General features: G+C 40.5%; 1 protein-coding gene across 5 annotated transcripts in view; it reads right to left on the reverse strand.

The window, feature by feature from the left end:
• Positions 1-19,450, reverse strand: part of FMNL2 (formin like 2) — a 333,014-nt gene that overhangs the window by 139,064 nt on the left and 174,500 nt on the right. For all 5 annotated transcript variants that reach the window (XM_061437865.1, XM_061437829.1, XM_061437860.1 and 2 more), the window contains exon 2: positions 1,915-1,998. In XM_061437865.1, coding sequence (XP_061293849.1) covers positions 1,915-1,998 — 84 coding nt within the window. The remainder of the gene's footprint in view (positions 1-1,914; positions 1,999-19,450) is intronic.

Consider the following 19,450-nt stretch of genomic DNA (forward strand, 5'->3'; position numbering starts at 1 on the left):
ACCTTTGGCAATGATTTAATCTCTAAGTTTCAGTTTCCCTGTATGTCAAATGGAGATACTAATGAGTATGACTGCTTTCAAGATTTAACACAAAACTCTTATGAAGAAAATCTGCTTACTAAATGTTGGTTAGTGGCAGTAATACTTGTGATCATTTCACTATTTTTAACAAATCACATATGCCACTTCACAACTGACAGAGCCACTTCCGTTTGCAGCTGTCAGCATGTGTGAGACTGACCACCAGAGAGGAACGGATAAAGTAGCTCAATCATCCACACCCTGGCATATTAACATTGAAGGGAAATAACAACCTGAACTTGGAGAATTTGAAACTCAGAAACATTAAGATAACTGACTTGTTACTCCCCTGTCTCAAGATCCCCACCAGACCTCACCACCAACTCTATGAAGCTACTTACGGACTGAGAGGAGCACAGGTATTAGAAACGTCCGTCACCAACAGGCTTTCCTTTCCGGTAAGCTGGAGACAGAAACCACCTCCCCAGACAACCTTCCTTTGCCTGTGCTCTAGGCTTCCTGTCATACCCAGGATTTCTAACCCCCTGCCTTGGATCTCTCTCATTTGTGTGGTTACCTTTCCTTTATACTAATTATCACTATACTATTTGTTCACTAGCATATTTCCTGGCAATCATTTTTCCTGGCAATAATAGACTTAGGTAATGTTTATTGAAAGTTAAGTCTTAAGGAAGAAGATTGTATCTGTAAAATTTTATTCTTTTGCCTCATGATCCTAGGCAATAAGCTTTCTCTTCAGCCTCTATCTACTCGTAGGGCTCAATATAGCATGGAGAAGAGAAGATGGCGTCCTCATCCTTTTTTAGTTCAGGAGCTAAAGTGAAACAACACACAATGGGTGCTTCAAGACGCTCCATGAGAACTGCAGACATCTATTCCTTAGGGAACATGGACCCTCTACCTTTGAGGAACAGAAAATGCCTCTGCTCCCCACAATCTGTCCCGCAGCAGAGACCCAAGGGAGCTGAGTTAGGAATTACAACACTCCCAGGAATTTCCAGGGTGGCAGGGGTTGCAGAGAGGGGCACTACCCCATGAAGACATTCACGGCACAAAGTCAAAGAGCTAATACATAATATACACAGTCTAACTTTAGAGGGTAAGCCTTCTAGACTTGAAATAACTAGCTGGTACCTAGCCCAGGAGTGAAGTACCCCCAAAATTACTACCAATTACAGCAGAATATTATGTAACATTTAAAAAGAATGTGGTAAGGACATGTATACTGATGAAAATATCAAGAAACAGAAGAGTATTCGTGGGTATTCACATATTGTTTCTAAAAAACAAAAACAAACTAGACAGAGATACTTCAGTCTTACCAGTGGACCTCTAAAATGCAGAATTTGGAGGGTAGAGAGAAAGAAAATGGAGAATTTCCCTTTTTATTTTATATCCCTCTGAAGAGTATAAATTTGTTATGAATTAATGATAAAAACACCTGCTGGAGATTTGCCAAAATATGAAATAATTTTTTTATCAGCCTAAGTAACATCTCTTTATAAACAATTCACCTTCTGGCATCAATATGTATCAACACACATGAAAAGAAAAGCCATCTAAATTAGAGAACCTGAATTATTCAAGAAGCATAAACTGCTATGCAAGATAAATAGAAAAACAGATCAGCTACATTTGATTTGACCACTTGCCCAGATTTATCAGAAATTTTACATGAAAATCATTTAAAAATCGAGAATTAAGATAATGCAAGACTAAAATGTCTTTTTCTAACTTTTTCTTTGGTCATGAGAAACAGGAAGGCAAATCACAAAACAGAAATCCATGTATCTCTTGGAAAAAGTATGATATATTTAGGGTATAAATCTGGTTCTCTTCTCTATGTGTTCAAAAAGCATCAGTGTTTCTTACCTGATCACAGATCAGTTCCCACTTTTTCTCATTGTCATACTGCCGCAGCAACCTGGCTTTGTCAGGGGGTAGGTTCATAGCATTCTGTAAGAAAAAAAAAAAAAAGAAAGAAATATGTCACATCTCACAACAAGAATAACAGGCCACTCATGGGCAGGCCAAAGAATACTACTATGGTTCTTTAATGACTTCAACTCCTAGCATCTGATGAAATAGAAACACCCTATACAAGTCATTTAAATATCAAATTGCTTGAATGGGAGGAGACAGGCTCTGAAGTCCTATGTTGGGACACTGGGGTGGTCTGCTCTGAACTACAGATTTGCATTTCAGCAAAAGTAATTACTTCTTCACTTAATAGCCGGCTCCCAGTCTTCTCAACAAAGCACCAGAGGTTATTGAGAAGGTACTGTCCCAATTTTCTTTTCCAGGGATAAGAGTCTTCCATTTTGAACAGTGGGAACTTGATTTTGTTATATCCTTATCAAAATTTGCTCCCAATTCCTTTTGAAGTACTATAGCCCCACCAGACACAGAACAGAAAACACTAAAAGAAAACTCAACGAACAGAACCATTGATAGATAACATCAATAACATCAACTTTGACTCACTTTGATAGACTATGAGTAAGGGAACAGATGAAAGAAGAGAAAAAAACAATGCAACCAGTTTTTGTCCCCTCTGTGAGAGGACAGCACTCCTTCATGACATAAGTTAATATCAGTAACCTCTACTTTCAATTTATCTGAGAAATGGGGTTTGCAGTGAGAAATGGATCATGAGCTAAAAGATGTCCAGACATCAGACTTCATGAAACCCTCCTCCATTAATAGAGCACACTTTCTATAGTGTTGATGGTAATTTTCCTAGGGCTTCCCTGGTGGCTCAGTCAGTAAAGAATCTGCCTGCAATGCAGGAGACCTGGGTTTGATCCCTGGGTTGGGAAGATCCACTAGAGGACGGCACAGCTACTCACTCTAGTATTCTTGCCTGGAGAATCCCCATGGACAGAGGAACATAGCGGGCTGCAGTCCATGGGGTCCGCAAAGACATGGACACGACTGAGCAACTAAGGACACACTCAGATACATACACATTAGTCAATGTCCCAAATAACCAATCATATACATTTTCAAGATACTTGTCTTGGGTCTGATGTGATTTCAAGATACTTGGGCATGGAGCATGTCAGAAAGAGAGAGCCCCAGAAGAAATTCCTACCTTTTCCCCTGGTCTCCCTAAAGTTCCCATGCTTTAAACAACTGAGCCAAATATTCAACTAATTTCATATATTAACTGTCCCATCTAATCCCTTGTATCAACACTCTAAATCATATCTGGCTCATAATAAATAATATAGCCCCTTGCCTGGGTCAATATTTGAGTAGACAAATGTAGAGGTCTTGAACTTATAATGCTCAAATCCCTAGCTCTCTGGAGGACTTGGACTTACAGAGAAATGGTTCCCCTTGCCACTATTATTGTCTCATGTCATCCAGGAAAACAAATTTAATAGAGCCGAGGGTGGGTGAGTTATTCTGACTTAATAGCAGACAATTAACCTTTGATGATTTTGACTGATATAACTGAAGCATTTTCCCCAAAGCTCAATCTAGTATCCAGACTAATGTGCATAAGGAGGTAGTAGATATGTACCACTTATCAATTTGAGTCTAATAACCTTTTTCAGAATATTAATTTTTTAATAACCCCAAAGCTTACAACATTATTAGAAAATCTTTAGACTCCAGAGTTTTCAATGATACTACCAAGGTTTCTCCATAAAAATATCTAAAATGGGAAAAATATTTTCATATGGCCTATCTCTATGGAATATCTACTTCAAGTAAAACAGAAAATAACTACTTGTATTTATTGGCAATTACACTTTTATAATATTCAACAACCACCCCTGAGATAAAGCAAAGGAGAATTCCATACGTGTCTTTCTGAGGGAGCCCAACATTATTGATCATTAAATAACCAGCCCATAATTGCTTATTTGCACCCAAGAGATAGATTATTTCCTCTTAAACTGATTTTGACCCTCATGTTAGTACCCCTGGGTGTGCATTAAATATGAACAATAAGATTAGAAGGTAGATCAATGAGTTTTTTTCCCCGAGTCTTTATTAACCTCTCGTGATACAAAGCGGTAACACAATGAATACCAAAACTCCTACAAGGTGCCGAGCACTGTATGGGCACTCTGTATGCATAATTTCATCTTCGTAACAAGCCCATGGGATAGATATAACTTCCCCAATTTTACAAATGAGAAAACAGGCCTAGGAGTGCTTACTCAAGGTTAGACTTCTTTACAGAAGAAAACAGGACCTAAACTTAGTCTGTTGGACTCCAAGGACAAATAGTAAAAATGCCAGGCTTTTTTTTTTTTCGGGGGGGGGCGGTGCATCAAAGTAGAATGGCAAATAACTGACTTTCTGTTAGTATTCCACAAGACAATCACGCAGAAGCAGTATGCAAATAGTGATACGGAAATTAGATGCAGGCCCTGTTGTTACTGCAAAGAGAAAGCCAAGATAATCCTTTCTGGATCAACTTTTCTTTTAATAAAACAGTCCTTCATTCAAATGTTTAGGAGGCACTACCCTAGCACAAGCACTGTGCTCCACAGCACAGTGGGGACCCTAACAGATAGAGCCTCCATGGGGCATCATATTCCAATGAGATGAAGGTGAAACAAACTAATCTTCTCAAACTCTGAGAAGTCCTGTTAGAGATTATCAGAAGGCAACTTATAGACTGAACTATCTGCAAAGAGGGCTTCCCTGGTGGCTCAGATGGTAAAGAATCTGCCTGCAATGCAGGAGACCTGGGTTTGATCCCTGGGTTGGGAAGATCCCCTGCAGAAGGCAATTCTTGCCTGAAGAATTCCATGGACAGAGAGCATGGAAAAGCTATGGTTTTTCTAGTCATCATGTACGGATGTGAGACCTGTACCATAAAAAAGGCTGAGAGCCAAAGAATTGATGTCTTCAAACTGTGGTGCTGAAAAAAGACTCCTAAGAGTACCATGGACAGAAAGGAGATCAAACCAGTCCATCCTAAAGGAAATCAACCCTGAATTTTCATTGGAAGGACTGATGCTGAAGCTGAATTCTTTGGCCACCTGATGCAAAGAGCTGATTCATGGGAAGGACCCTGGTGCTGGGAAAGAATGAAGGCACGATGAGAAGGGGACGACAGAGGATGAGATGGTTGGATGGCATCATTGACTCAATGGGCATGAGTTTGAGCAAACTCCTGGAGATACTAAAGGACAGGGAAGCCTGGCATGCTGAAGTCCATGGGGTCGCAAAGAGACAGACATGACTGAGTGACTGAACAACAACAACATCTGGAAAGACTTCCTAAGGAAAAGATAACAATTAAGGTTAAGTTCCAGAAATGAGAAAAGGTGAGTCAGGTAAAGAGTGGATGGCAGTGTTCTGGGCAGAGAAAACAGGGGAAAGATGCTAAGGTAAGGAACAGCTGGATACATCAAAGCTGAAAGTGAGTCAACATGGCTGGAGAGAAAACAAGAGAGGAAATGAGGGAAAGATAAAGTGGGAGAGGTGAGTCAAGGCTGGGCCATGTCCAGCCATGTAGGACTGGAGTCAATACTTTTCCTTTGCTCTACAGTGCAATGAGAAACCAGTGAAGGCTTGTAAGCATGAGATGACATAATCAGGTTATGTTTTATAAAGATTATCATGGGTGCTTTATGGACAACTGATTAGAAACAGCACAAATGGAATCAGGGGAACCAGTTGAGAGTAGTTCAAATGAACGGCAGCAGCCAGGGCAGTAGTTCGAATGAATGCCGGTAGGCTGGGACAAGGCAGGTGAGATCTCGACTGAAGCAGGTGGATAGGTGTCAGAAATAGTATGTGAAACTGACTGGATAGACTTAAGGGCTGAGGGAGAATGTTGAGTGTTAACACCTGGTTTTACCTTGAGTCACTAGGTGAACGGTGGTCTGTTTAAGAGGGGCACGCTGCAAAGGTGGCAAGGATCTGGAGGAGGAGGTGAAGAATAAGATCTCTAAATGGCCCTAACTGGTTAGGTATATGATAGCTAAGAAACATCCAAGAAAACACTCAAGCAGTCAGGTAGATGTACAGTTCTGAAGGTCAGAAGAAAGGTCTGCATCTTTCTGAATGAGAAGAGTCCTAAGTCTTTCTGAACCTGAGAACTAGTTATCATCAGCACCCACACATAAAAACACACACTCGGTAATCATTCACCAAGCATTTAAAATCAACCCTTAACCAGGTCAAGCCTCTGAGCAGTTCAGGTATACATTACCCAGCTTAATAAATCTATAAGGACTGTGAGGAAGCAGCTCCATTTAAAATCAGACCCTCCACAGAGGCCTGGTTAAAGTTCAGGGATGTTGTGATTAGCTGGCAAGAACTGCCCTTAGACTTTCTGAGAATGCATTCATTCCTTTTGAGCTGTATAGGGCAGGCCTTGGGAATCCAAGCTAAACGTTTGTGCAGGTAACTCCTGAGAGCCCAAGCTGTTTTCTGAGGAATCTGATGTGAAGAGTCCACTCATTAGAAAAGACCCTGATGCTGGGAGAAATTGAGGGCAGGAAGAGAAGGGGACAACAGAGGATGAGATGGTTGGATGACTTCATCGACTCAATGGATGTGAGTTTGGCAAACTCTGGGAGATAGAGAACAAGGAGGCCTGGTGTCCTGCAGTCCATGGGGTTGCAAAGAGTCTTAACACAACTTAGCCACTGAACAACACTGGCTGTCTCTCCAGGCTCCACTACTGTCTGTATAACAATGGACTGCCCTTCTATTCGTCAGAAAACGTACAACTTCCAAGTGGTCCTAACCCCTGTGACAACTCAACCTCATACATACTTAGTGGTATCTCAACACAGAGCACTCCTTCTCTCCATTTTTTTTTTTTTTTTTTTCCTGTAAGGAATGTCCCCTTCTATTCCACCTGGCAAATTTTAAGAACCAGCTCAAATATCATTTACCATTAGAACCTTCAGCCAACTACTCCAAGAAGACATACCCTCTGGTTGGGCTCTGACAACACTGTATGCTGCTGCTGCTGAGTCGCTTCAGTCGTGTCCGACTCTGTGCGACCCCATAGACAGCAGCCCACCAGGCTCCCCCGTCCCTGGGATTCTCCAGGCAAGAACACTGGAGTGGGTTGCCATTTCCTTCTCCAATGCATGAAAGTGAAAAGTGAAAATGAAGTCGTTCAGTCGTGTCCTACTCAGCTACCCCATGGACTGCAGCCTACCAGGCTTCTCCATCCATGGAATTCTCCAGGCGAGAGTACTGGAGTTCCTTTACAGCACCACACACACTGTGCCTTAATCATCTGTGAGCCGATCTAAATCACTCCCCAACTAAGTACTTCAAGGATAATTTCTTTTGTTAATCCCCAAATCAGATACAGTACAAGGCAAACAGGAGGCACTCAACAAGCTGCTGAATCAATGAAAAGCAAGCTAACTCATATTATTCAGTCTGACAATATCTTCACTGATTTAGCATTTATGCTTTAGCTACTGACAAAGTCTACAAACTAAAGAGCCTTTTTTCTTATAAAAGCTCAATGATAATGTCTATTACTTATTAGTAATTACCTTCCAAACAGGAATTCATGGGGTAACAAATCAAGTTCAATTCTAGCAACATTTCCTTAAAAGGAAAAATATTTTACACATCCTTCTGCCACATATAATAATCCATGGAACCTGAACTTTGTTTTGGTTTTGTTGCCAGTAAATTCAAATCAGTATCAACTGTAATAATTAGTCTAATCCAAAAGTTCCTGAGGGGCTTCCCAGGTGGCACAGTGGTAAAGATTCCGCCTATGTAGGAGATGCAGGTTCGATCCCTGGGTCTTGAAGATCGCCTGGAAAAGGAAATGGCAACCACTCCGGTATTCTTGCCTGGACAATCGCATGGACAGAGGGGCCTGGCGGGCTACAGTCCATAGGACTTGCAAAGAGTTGGACACAACTTAGCAACTAAATGACAAACAAAAGGGGTAGTTACCTTTATGGTAGATATTGTTTTTAAATTCACTTTCCATCTCAGAATATTTTACAAATGGAAGATTTAATAACTAGATAACACAATATGCAAGTTTCTGGGTATTTCATGGAGAAATTATGGTTAAGAGAGTCTATAAGAGTCTATACATTAGAAGTGATACTTATAGATTATCATATACAACACAGAGAAGAATGAAAGTTCCCAAACCATTCAGAACCAGATAAACCCAAGCCTTAGGAATAGAGTTTTCTGGTCTCAGCTCTTGCCCTGGATTCATGGGAACAACGAAACCTTGCAAAAGATCTTCTTTTCCCCCCGATATCTTCAAGGCTCCTGTTGAGAAATCCACAGTAACATGCAGACACAGGAGTGAAAGTGAATTATATCCAGTACACCTTATGTAATATACTTTTGTTCTTATAATCTCTAAATTAAAGCTTTCAAGTATTAAGTCACCAGATTCTAAACAGAAACTCTGCTCTTACGCAACCACCTGCATACACTTCATAAGCAGCAGTGCTGACGGAAGGAGGCAAAAGATGTTACTAGAGAAAAGGCTAAGACAATCACTGACAGTTCTTGAATGATAAAGGTACTAACATTTTACAGCAACTTAAAAGAAGGAACCATTATGTTTCTTTGAACATTAGCTTCAAAAAAAACAAAACAAAAAACACATAATAGAAAATTTGCTTTTTTTTAACCATGTGTAAGTGTACAGTTCAGTGGTGTTAACTATAGTCACAGTTGGAACTAGACTAGCTAGACCTCAACCCAGACTTGTATCACTTATTATTGGTGATGTGCAGCCACACAACTCGAATCAAAAAGCAAAGCTGAAAAAGCCAGTAAGTGAAATTCAAAAACTGAAGATCAGAATCAAAGCTAAGGGTTAAAACCAACAAGATGGACCATTTATTAATGGTCTGATACATCTCAAACCTTTAGGCTCTTTGCCTTCATTATCCAATTTAATCCACTTTAAAATCCTGACAAGCAGGTATTATCTTCTCCATTTAACAGAGAAGGAAACTATAGGGCAAGGCGGTTAAGTAGCTCTTCCATGCAGGAGATAGGTGACAGATTCCAAGGCTCAAAAAAGAGGTCTGTATGATCACCTTCTTTCCATGACACTTAAGCTATAATGTTTCTAAAATCTGACCTCAGTGAACCAACTCAACAATCCTACCTGAATACCAGAGACATAGTCATTATGTGCAAGAGTAAGGTGAAAATGCACATATTTATCACTATTTTTAATAAGCTATTACAATTTTCAGACAAAATACTGGCACTTTAACAGAATTCTTCAATTTCTTTAAAAATATAATATAAACTAGAACCCCTTCCCCACCAAAAAGCTACTGGGTCAAATCTTTAGCTAGCCAGGTACTGTGTCAATTCAACAATCACCTCCTAAACCCTGTTAAATATCAAATGAAGGCAGAGATACCAATATAAGGTAAACTTGCACTTCAATGACCCAGAAGAAGAGAAGATAAATCCACAACACACAACTGCACATGTTAGGTAACACAACCAAACTGCAGACAAAAAGCCATTACTTTTTGTTAAGGAAAGCAAGAAATGCTATGGACTGATCTTGGGAGTGTGGGGAAAGCATAAAGAATGCCATTTAATGGCATGATCTGGTTTTTAATATTTGGCCTCTGAGGATGGGTCACATGGGTTGCAGTCCTAACTCCGCTACTCATGAATAGGCAATCTCAGGTACATTATTTAAACTAAACCTCAGCTTCCTCACTTAAAAAAAAAAAGGGAGATGGTGGTGGTGATGAGAAGGATGATGGTGGTAGTAATGCTACTAGCCACCTCGTGAAGTGTGAGGAAAATCAAATTGGATAACGCTTATACTTAACAGAGAGTAAGTACATGGAAAGCACTCCCTAGATCTTATCATTCTCGTTATTTTAGGTGAATAGAAGCATGAATACAAAGGGCAGAGGACTGTGAACTGCACAGAACAGATCAGAGGATAAGGAGAGTGGGTCATGTTAGACCAAGTTAGAAAGGCAGGGCCCTGGACACAGCACAGAATTTCAAACTTACTAGGCAGGCAATGGTAAGTCATCAGCCAAGGAAATGTCTTTAAAAAAGAAAAAAAAAAGCCAGGCGTGGGGTCCTCAACTCACACTAGGTAAAGGGTTGTTCCTCTGTTAATTCTTCCCAGATCACCATTTTTCCTTGCATTATTATTGGGACATCAAGTTGAGTCACTTGATGCTGAATAATGCACCAATTCTCCTATGAGTTCACTTAGAATTGCAACATCTGGGTGGTTGCAAATTCAATAAGTGACCCACCCCTCTGTTTAGCTAACCTCAAAGCCATTTCCTTCCATGCCCTCTATTCTTGTTCCAAACAACTACCTGACATCCTAAATTTTAATATCCTCCTAGCCTAGAGGATGCTGCTGAAATATAGTCCACTTCTTTCCTGGCACAGGTCTCCGGCAGCTAGCCAAATAGTTCCCCAAAGCAAATCATCAGTCAGTCATCTTTCACTGTCACTGTTATTCTTATTTAATCATTGAGGTATTAACATCATTCCTTTGCCAGTGAAGCCCACAGTAGGAGAAATTGGTCTGCTCCTGGTCTAGTTACATCTTAAGAATGCAATCTGACTGGAGAGCTGTCCTTTCCAGGGAAGCTGTGAGAATGAGACAGCTCCCCAGTCTCCCATTCACAATTTTAGTTACAGCCCATTTTCTTGGAAGGTTTTCTTTAAGGACTGAGCTAAATAAAAAGGACTCCTCCATAACTTTTTTATAGTCTAAAAAGTACAGAACTAGAACACAAGCTTGTGATATTTTAGTCTTCTTCTGTTTTTTTCAGAGGTGACCAAACTGACTCCAAAAAATGAAGGCTGTGTTCAAATTCATTTAACTGGTTATTACCAGACAGAAAAAAAATCTGGGCCAACATGTCTTCTACTTGTTTTCCACTATCGAGAATGAAAGCCCACTTATATCTGTTGTGTGTGTACGAAAGTGTAAGCATATATATTTTAGAAAATCCAATAAAATAATGCATGTAGAGTAGTTAGCACAAAGTCCTCCATTCAGTACATGTTTGATATTGTTGTGTGGGTGCTCAGTGGCTATGTCATGTCCGTCTCTCTGTGACTCCATGTGCTGTAGCCCACTGGGCTCCTCTGTCCATGAGATTTCCCAGGCAAGAACACTGGAGTGGGCTGCCATTTCCTGCTCCATGGGATCTTCCCTATCACTGCTGCTAAGTTGCTTCAGTCGTGTCCAACTCTGTGCGACCCCCTAGACTGCAGCCCACCAGGCTCCCCTGTCCCTGGGATTCTCCAGGCAAGAACACTGGAGTGGGTTGCCATTTCCTTCTCCAATGCATGAAAGTGAAAAGTGAAAGTGAAGTCGCTCAGTCATGTCCGACTCTTCGAGACCCCATGGACTGCAGCCCACCAGGCTCCTCTGTCCATGGATTTTCCAGGCAAGAGTACTGGAGTGGGTTGCCATTGCCTTCTCCGGGGATCTTCCCCACCCAGGGATCAAACTCGAGGCCCGTGTCCTGTGTCTCCTGCACTGGCAGGAGGATTCTTTACCACTGAGCCACCAGGGGAGCCTGTGACATTGTTCCTCTTGCTATCATCATTTTAAAGAATACATGGAATTACTATTATGCTCCCCTCCTACTTAGTAAGCCTCCATCCTTCCCGACTACACAAGTTTCCTTATACCATAGTAATAAGTACCAGCACTGTCTCCACCATTCTTCCTTGACTTGGGGCTTTACAGTCAGAAAACAATTCATTTTATCTGTAAAATTATAAACCTGTAGAAACTTCCATATTTGTTTTTACCAATAAACACAAATTAAAACCAAAAACTTCACAAAGTTGCTTGCAAATAACTGGTGTGTTTTGTTTGGGGGGCCATGCTGTGTGGCTTGTTGCTGCTGTTTAGTCACTGTCGGGTCTGACTCTTTCACGACCCCAAGGACTGTAGCCCACCAGGCTCCTCTGTCCATGGGATTCTCCAGGCAAGAATACTGGAGTGGGTGCCATGCCCTCCTCCAGGGGGTCTTCCGTATCCAGAGACCATACTTGAGTCTCCTGCACTGGCAGGTGGATTCTTTACCACCAAGCCACCAGGGAAGCCTGGCGGGTAATTTAAAAGATATTAATTCCCTGACCAGGGATGGAACCGGTGCCCCTTGCAGTGAAGTGTGGAGTGCTAACCATTGCACAACCAAAGAATTCCCATACTTTAATCACACTTTCACTACTCTTTGCAAATGAGAATGAACAGGGTTGATTATGTATATATATATACAATTATCTTATTTAATTGCATGGCCAGAGCATCATGAATATGGGTCAAGTGGAAGGAAGAGTCCATGCTACCTACAGAATAGGAGGGCATAGCTATAGTAGTCAATGCCAACTTTTCCCATGGCTCATTTTTCTGCTACTCCCTATACTGCTAGCTTAAGTGATTCAACATCCAAAGATGCCAAAACCACATATCCCTCCTCTGGCCATCATGCCAGCTCCTGAAATACAGATTCTTGAGAGCTGGAACCATAAAGAAGGCCGAGTGCCAAAAAATTGATGCTTTCAAACTGTGGTGCTAGAGAAAATTCTTGAAAGTCCCTCGGACAGCAAGGAGATCAAACCAGTCAGTCCTAAAGGAAATCAACCCTGAATATTCATTGGAAGGACTGATGCTGAAGTGCCAATAATTGGCCACCTGATGCAAAGAGCCAACTCATTAGAAAAGACTCTGATGCTGGGAAAGATTGAGGGCAGGAGGAAAAGTAGAGGACAGAAAATGAGATGGTTGGATGGCATCACCAAATCAATGAACATGAGTTTGAGCAAACTATGGGAGACAGTGAAGGACAGGGAAGTCTAGCATGCTGGAGTTCATGGGGTTGCAAAGAGTCGGACACGACTGAGTGACTGAACAACAACAACCATAATCAAACAGAAAGGGAATAAATGGAAAGAAACATTCAATCTCTTTCAAACCTCATATCTGATTTCCTTTGGAGACCTGATGTCTGATTCCCTGACATGCTCTGGAACTCAAAACAGTTGTTTACATCTGTCTGCCAATTGCTATTCCAAGAGCAGTGTCCACCTGCACACACTTGTGTAATCAGATGGGGAGTTACACAAGAGGCCACATTTAATGCTTAATGGTCAATCATTTGACAATAGGAGAGCAAATACATTCAAATGCTGTTTGCTGGCACAGAGCCAAAATCCAGTGAACGGGTTCTAGATTTTGGATAAACATTAACATCCTCTGACATAAAATTCTCTATGTAAAAACATTTTTGAGAATTGAAGATACCAAGTTCAAATTAACTACAACATATTCGATAGCTGAATTCCACCACAATTAAGGCAGACACATGAAACAGTTGGTAAAACATTCATGAGTTAAGTAAACACTCCCAATGTACCAGCCAAAACAATATCTCCTGATGTTTGGTACATGGCATTTTAGATTTTACACATGTACTGCAAAACAATTATGGCATTAAATAAAGGAATTTTTATTAAACAGCTGAACTAAATCATATATTACAAATATGAACTCTCAGATACCTGAGCAAGCGGTATCTCGTTGGGATTGTAGGTTTTCAATCTTCGCTGTTTCTAACTAGGAGAATATAAAATAAAATCCAAGCCACTGGAATTATCCCTGGTTTTATATTCTCACCATACAGTGATATGTTCAAGGCATAAAGTGCTACCTAAATGCATGATCTGGTCTCAGACTAAAATGAGGAAAAACGATCACATTTGGATTGCATGTACCAGGCAGAGCAAAACAAGAATCAAACACCTTTCAGGGAAAGCAAACACCTACAGTTACAGAGAATGAGTTTGGGGAAGCAGGCCCCAGGGTGTGCACTTCTTGGTTCTAAGTGCTAGACATGGTGTGTGCAAGAAAAAAGGAGGAAAAAGCACACAAGCAAGAGAGAGATGACAAAGTGGAGGGGCAGGGCTGGGAAGGATCCGACTGCACTGAAGCCCTGTGCTTCTCAGCTGAGTAAACCACAACAGTAGGCCTGGGAGACGTGACCCTGGCTGCTGAACTCAGCACACCCCCTCAACAATGTTCTGGATGTAAACACTTTTCTGTTTCCTACATGGCAGTGTTCTGCTTCTCCAAGAGAGCTACAAGTATTTGGAAAAATGCCAGAATAGGACAATGGCCATTTAATCTTTGCATTCTTATGTTCTGTAACAACTCTGCTCTCCTGACAGCAGATCCACCATACCGAGGTCACCATGAACCAATTTATCCTACTGCAAAGTAAATCTCAAGTTCAAGTCCTAAGAATCCCAGGGGTAAAGCAATACAGTTCATCCAGGAACCTCCACCCAAAGAAGTGGCCAGCTTGGAGTGCAGCTCTGATTTGGATTTGTCTTCTTCCAGAGAGAAATTCAACTCCACATGAACTCCAGTGTGCATGAACCACTGCTGGATATTAAGCTTTAAGAAGAAGTGACAGGATCAAGAGAACATTCAATTTGTGACTTAAAAACTACCTAGTACTTTACTTCCTAAATGAAATTTTTTTTTGCAGTGAAGTCTTATTTTTAGAATACAATTTAATCTTCATATGTTTAGAAAATAAGAAAACACAGACAAGTATAACAAAAAATAATAATAATATCCTTTCCCACTGTCCAAATGTTATCACCATTAACCCTGTAGAATGTAGACCTAAATGAACTGTTATAACCCGATCCTGAAACCTAGCCCTCCACACACATCCCTAGCTTGGGGGTCTGCGGGCCTTTTTGCCTGCAGGGCTCCGTCCTAGCTCGCAGGCCCACTGACAAATAGGTCCATTCATCCACCCGTTCTCCTCTGTACATATATTTATAAATAGTAAGCACAAAATATTCTCTGTCATTCCACATGGTTGGCCAATAAAGACATTGTTTAATAGAGAGGTGCCGCACATACCATGCATGATTTTAAAATGAATAGGATTTATCAAAATATATTAACACAAAAGCCATATTATCATAACTTAATCTTTCTTTAATGACTCTGAGAAAGACTCGTTAAGATTTTCACAATGTTTTCTGGTCATCCCTACGGATTACAACGATAAGCTTTGTGGCTGGAATGACTAAGGCCTAGGTTCAAATTCCAGTTACTAGCAGTTCATCTTGGCACGTAACAAAACTCTCTAAGTATCAGCATCCACTTCTGAAAACGAGGACAAAAGAACCTCCCTGCTAGGATCACCATGAAATACATGTACCCCTCACAGCAGGAGATCCAGGGACAGCAGTGTGGTAGCTACAGGAGAAGCTGTGACTGGGGACAAATATTCTGGCCTTCAGAGTTTAAAAAAAAAAAAAATAGAACTTGAGTTTATATCCTAGATGTGAACCTCCTTGCTGTATGTTCACTAGCAAGACACTTAACTTTTTTAAAATTATAATTGTATTTATTTATTTATTTTTGGCTGTGCTGGGTCTCTGTGTGGGCTTTTCTCTAGCTGTGGTGAGCAGGGGCTACTTTCTAGTTGCAATGGGCAGGCCTCTTTAGTTATGGAGCATGGGCTCTAGAGTGCACGAGCTTCAGTAGTCACTGCTCCCGGGCTTTAAAGCACAAGCTCAGTAGGGATGGGGCACGGGATTAGTTGTTCTGCGGCACGTGGGATCTTCCCCAGATCAGGAACTGAACCCATATCTCCTTCATTGGCAGGCAAATTCTTTACCACTGAGCCACCAGGAAAGCCCTTAATTGTTTTTATCTTTAATTTCCTTGCTTGTAAAATAAGGATGCTATCTACTCCGGGAGTATTTCCGGAGGAGCCTGACAGGAGAGGCTTTATACAGTAGGGTGGCTATGAAAAGTAAACATCAGATGAGTGAACACATGTAAAATGTGGCAATAAGTTCAGGGAATGACAGAACAAGGGCTCAAGAGACTTGCTGCTATGTCCATCAGAATCCAACACAACTAAATTCAAGGAGCAGGGTAGGGGAGATGAGAGCATTTTACCCTCTTAAACATAAGGTCTTTGAGAGCTTCGCAATACACCTGTGAGAATTTCTGGCACTCTAGATACAATGCATTTTAGCTAACAGTCCAAACAATGAACCTAAGAGAAATGGCTGTATTTGTGGTTCCCAAACTGGGTACCAAGGCATCCCAACTATGAAAATCCCAGAGGGAAACTGCAGGATTATTTACAACTTTTGAAAAAAGGAACAAAACTCAAAATCCACCGTCACCACTACAACCCTGAAGTAGTTTCCAGCTTTTAATTGCACTATATTCCTTTCCTAATGTGTACTTCTGCCAAGTTGATTTTCTTTTAGCAGGTGGTTTGACAGAAAGCAAATCATGAGGAAAAAATTCAGCAGGAAATGAGTGATAATATCAAATCTGAATTCAAAGTTAGATAAATCATGCAGTGTCCTACAGGTATTACATCAAATTTATATGCAACTGTGATTTTTTTAAATACAAAGTATTTTTCTTTCAAATTACATGTAATTATTTTTTCAAACAGCCCCTGAGTTGCTAGTGTAGTGCTAAGTTGCTTTCACTCGTGTCTGACTCTTTACGCCTCCATGAATTGCAGCCTGCCAGGCTCCTCTGTCCATGGGATTCTCCAGGCAAGAAACTGGAGTGGGTTGCCATTTCCTTCTCCAGTGGATCTTCAAAACCCAGAGATCGAATTGTGATTTTTTTTTAAAGAATACAATGAAAGCATTTTTCTTTCAAAGTACATGTAATTATTTTTTCAAACAGCCACTGAGTTATTCAGACATAAATACTTGTTATGTTGCTTGGACATGCATTCTTCATATCAAACATACACACTTCGTATTAGGTATTCAGTTTGGCCTCAGGCACCATGAAGAATTGCTAAGACACCAAGGGCACTGCACACGGAGCAAGTGTGGAGACTTCTGGTCTCGGTTACATCCATGCTTTCTTCCCTCACATCTGATTACAGCCTTCTGGAAATATTCTACAATAAAAGAACCTCTATAAAGAATTTTAAACTTTCATCTTAAGCCATACAAGAAATTATTAAAAGAAGTGGGTGAGGATGACTCGAGAAAAATATACATACATATTTTTTAACTAGATAAATAAAACTTTATCATAAAAAGAAATTTCTGGGACTTTCCTAGCAGTTCAGTGGTTTAAGACTCCTGTGCTTCTAATGCAGGGAGTACAGGTTCCAACCCTGGTTGGGGAACTAAGATCCCACATGCCTCCTGGCCAAAAGATAAAATCATATTAAAAAAAAAAAAAAAAGACTTCTCTGAGTGTTCTATGCAAACAAAGTGTCAGATTACATGCATCACCCTAACCACCCTCATAAATAAACTTCACTTTAGGTGATTTCTTTTTACAATTAATTTCTAAAAATATCTTTCAGACTAAACACTGAACTTTGTTCAGTGAACACAGAACTTAGTTTTGCAATAGAGTATTATTCGGAAAGGCCAGTGGTCTTGGTATAACTGTTAACGGCGCCTTTCACTCTTAAAAGTCTTTCATTTGGAAGACTGACTTTATGGTCGCCCTAACTTAAAGAACAAATACATGCTGAAGAAATTAAGATATGATTGTTTATTTGAAACTAAGCATGAAGGAAAATTATAAAACTGGATTTCAGTTTTTAAAAATCTCGATAGCAGACATTTAAAGACCAGGCTGTGACCATCTGACCCTAGAAACCTCCTTCCAATGCCACAGTCCTGTGACTCTTAAGTCACCGGGGTAGACAGTGAACCAGCATTTCCAGAGACCAGAGCTACTGGTGACTTAGGCTCTGCGCTTTATACATTCCATGCATGTTTTAGTAAGTTGTTAGTAATAATTAATAACTTGTAATGAGCCAAGTAACAACTTGGCTTTACTTATTTAAAGAAAATACCCAAAAAAGGCAACTCAATTACTCTAAATTCTTACTTATCCAAAAGTTTTTCATGACTGCTAAGTCACATCAGTTGTATCTGACTCTGCCAACCCCAGGGATCACAGCCCACCAGGCAAGAATACTGGAATGGGCTGCCATGTCCTCCTCCAGGGGATCTTCCTGGCCCAGGGTTTGAACCCACGTCTCTTACTGTCTCCTGGACTGGCATAGGCACACTAGTGCCACCTGGGAAGTGCTATTTATCCAAAGGGTTTTGTATGTCATTTAAAAATCTCTACAATTGGATATTTTCACTAATTCTACCACTTTTTTCCTTCTAACTCTCAAAGTTGCCCTTAAGCAAATTCTAATTACTTTTTGTCATTCAAAAACACACTGCTTATTCACCAACACTCAATTTTCTTCTCAAGAAACTCACTAAGTAGAGAGTTCTCATGTTGTCTCCTGTTCTCTAAAAATGAAAGACAAAAATATATTTTTCCTCCTCACAAAACCTCTTATGTCTCAGGGTAAAAAAAAAAAAAAAAACTTTTGACTTAATAAAATAAGTCTTAATAAAAATAAGCAGAAGCATGAATGAATGTCCATAACATCCAGGCCAAAAATACTACAGATAATTTCTTCATTCCCTTTCTGCAGAATTGTGCTTCAAATATGACAGTATTTCAAGACAGTTAATTCATTGGTTTCATCCTTGCTTTTCTCCACAACTTAGCACCTTCTACATTTAAGGCCTAAGATGAAAGTAAATGACAGGGGTATTTCTTTGAATGTTCTCATCATATGAACGTACAGATATGCACCTTCCTAAGCCCCAGCCTGGAAGTACCAACTCAGGAGCCTTAAGATTCAAACCCAGGAACCCACATCTTTTACAAATCTCTTGGGGAATCCTCACATACACCATTGATGATTAAAAAAAAAAGTGCCTCCATGTGTGTGCACACACATGTGCCTCCATGCATAAAAGAAAGGCTTGGATTCAGTAAACAGCCCACTCACTCTTTTCTCACAATTTTGAGCACGAATGTATATATATTTTTAAAAAGCATAAAATAAGAAACAACTGTGGGGGAGACAGACCGCACAGGTTTTTTAAGAAGTCTCGTATTACTCAGCCATAAAAAGGAATGAAATTGTGCCATTTGCAGAGGTGTAGATGGACCTAGAGACTGTCGTACAGGGTGAAGTAAGTCAGACAGAGAAAAACAAATATCATGTATTAACGCATATATGAGGGGCTTCCTTATAGCTCAGTCGGTAAAGAATCTGCCTGCAATGCAGGAGATCCAGGTTTGATTCCTGGGTTGGGAAGATCCCCTGGAGAAGGAAATGGCAACCCATTTCAGTATTCTTTCCTGGAGAATCCCATGGACAGAGAAGCCTGGCGGGCTACAATCCATCGGGTCAAAAGAGTCAGACATGACTTAGTGACTAAACCACCACCAATGCATATATGTGAATCTAGAAGAATGGTACAGATGAACCTATTTGCAAAGCAGAAAGAGAGACAAAGATGTAGAGAACAAACACATGGACACTAAGTGGGGAAAAGGGGGCTGGGA

This window comes from Bos javanicus, chromosome 2 (assembly GCF_032452875.1).
Source record: "Bos javanicus breed banteng chromosome 2, ARS-OSU_banteng_1.0, whole genome shotgun sequence".
In the NCBI taxonomy this organism is placed as follows: domain Eukaryota; kingdom Metazoa; phylum Chordata; class Mammalia; order Artiodactyla; family Bovidae; genus Bos; species Bos javanicus.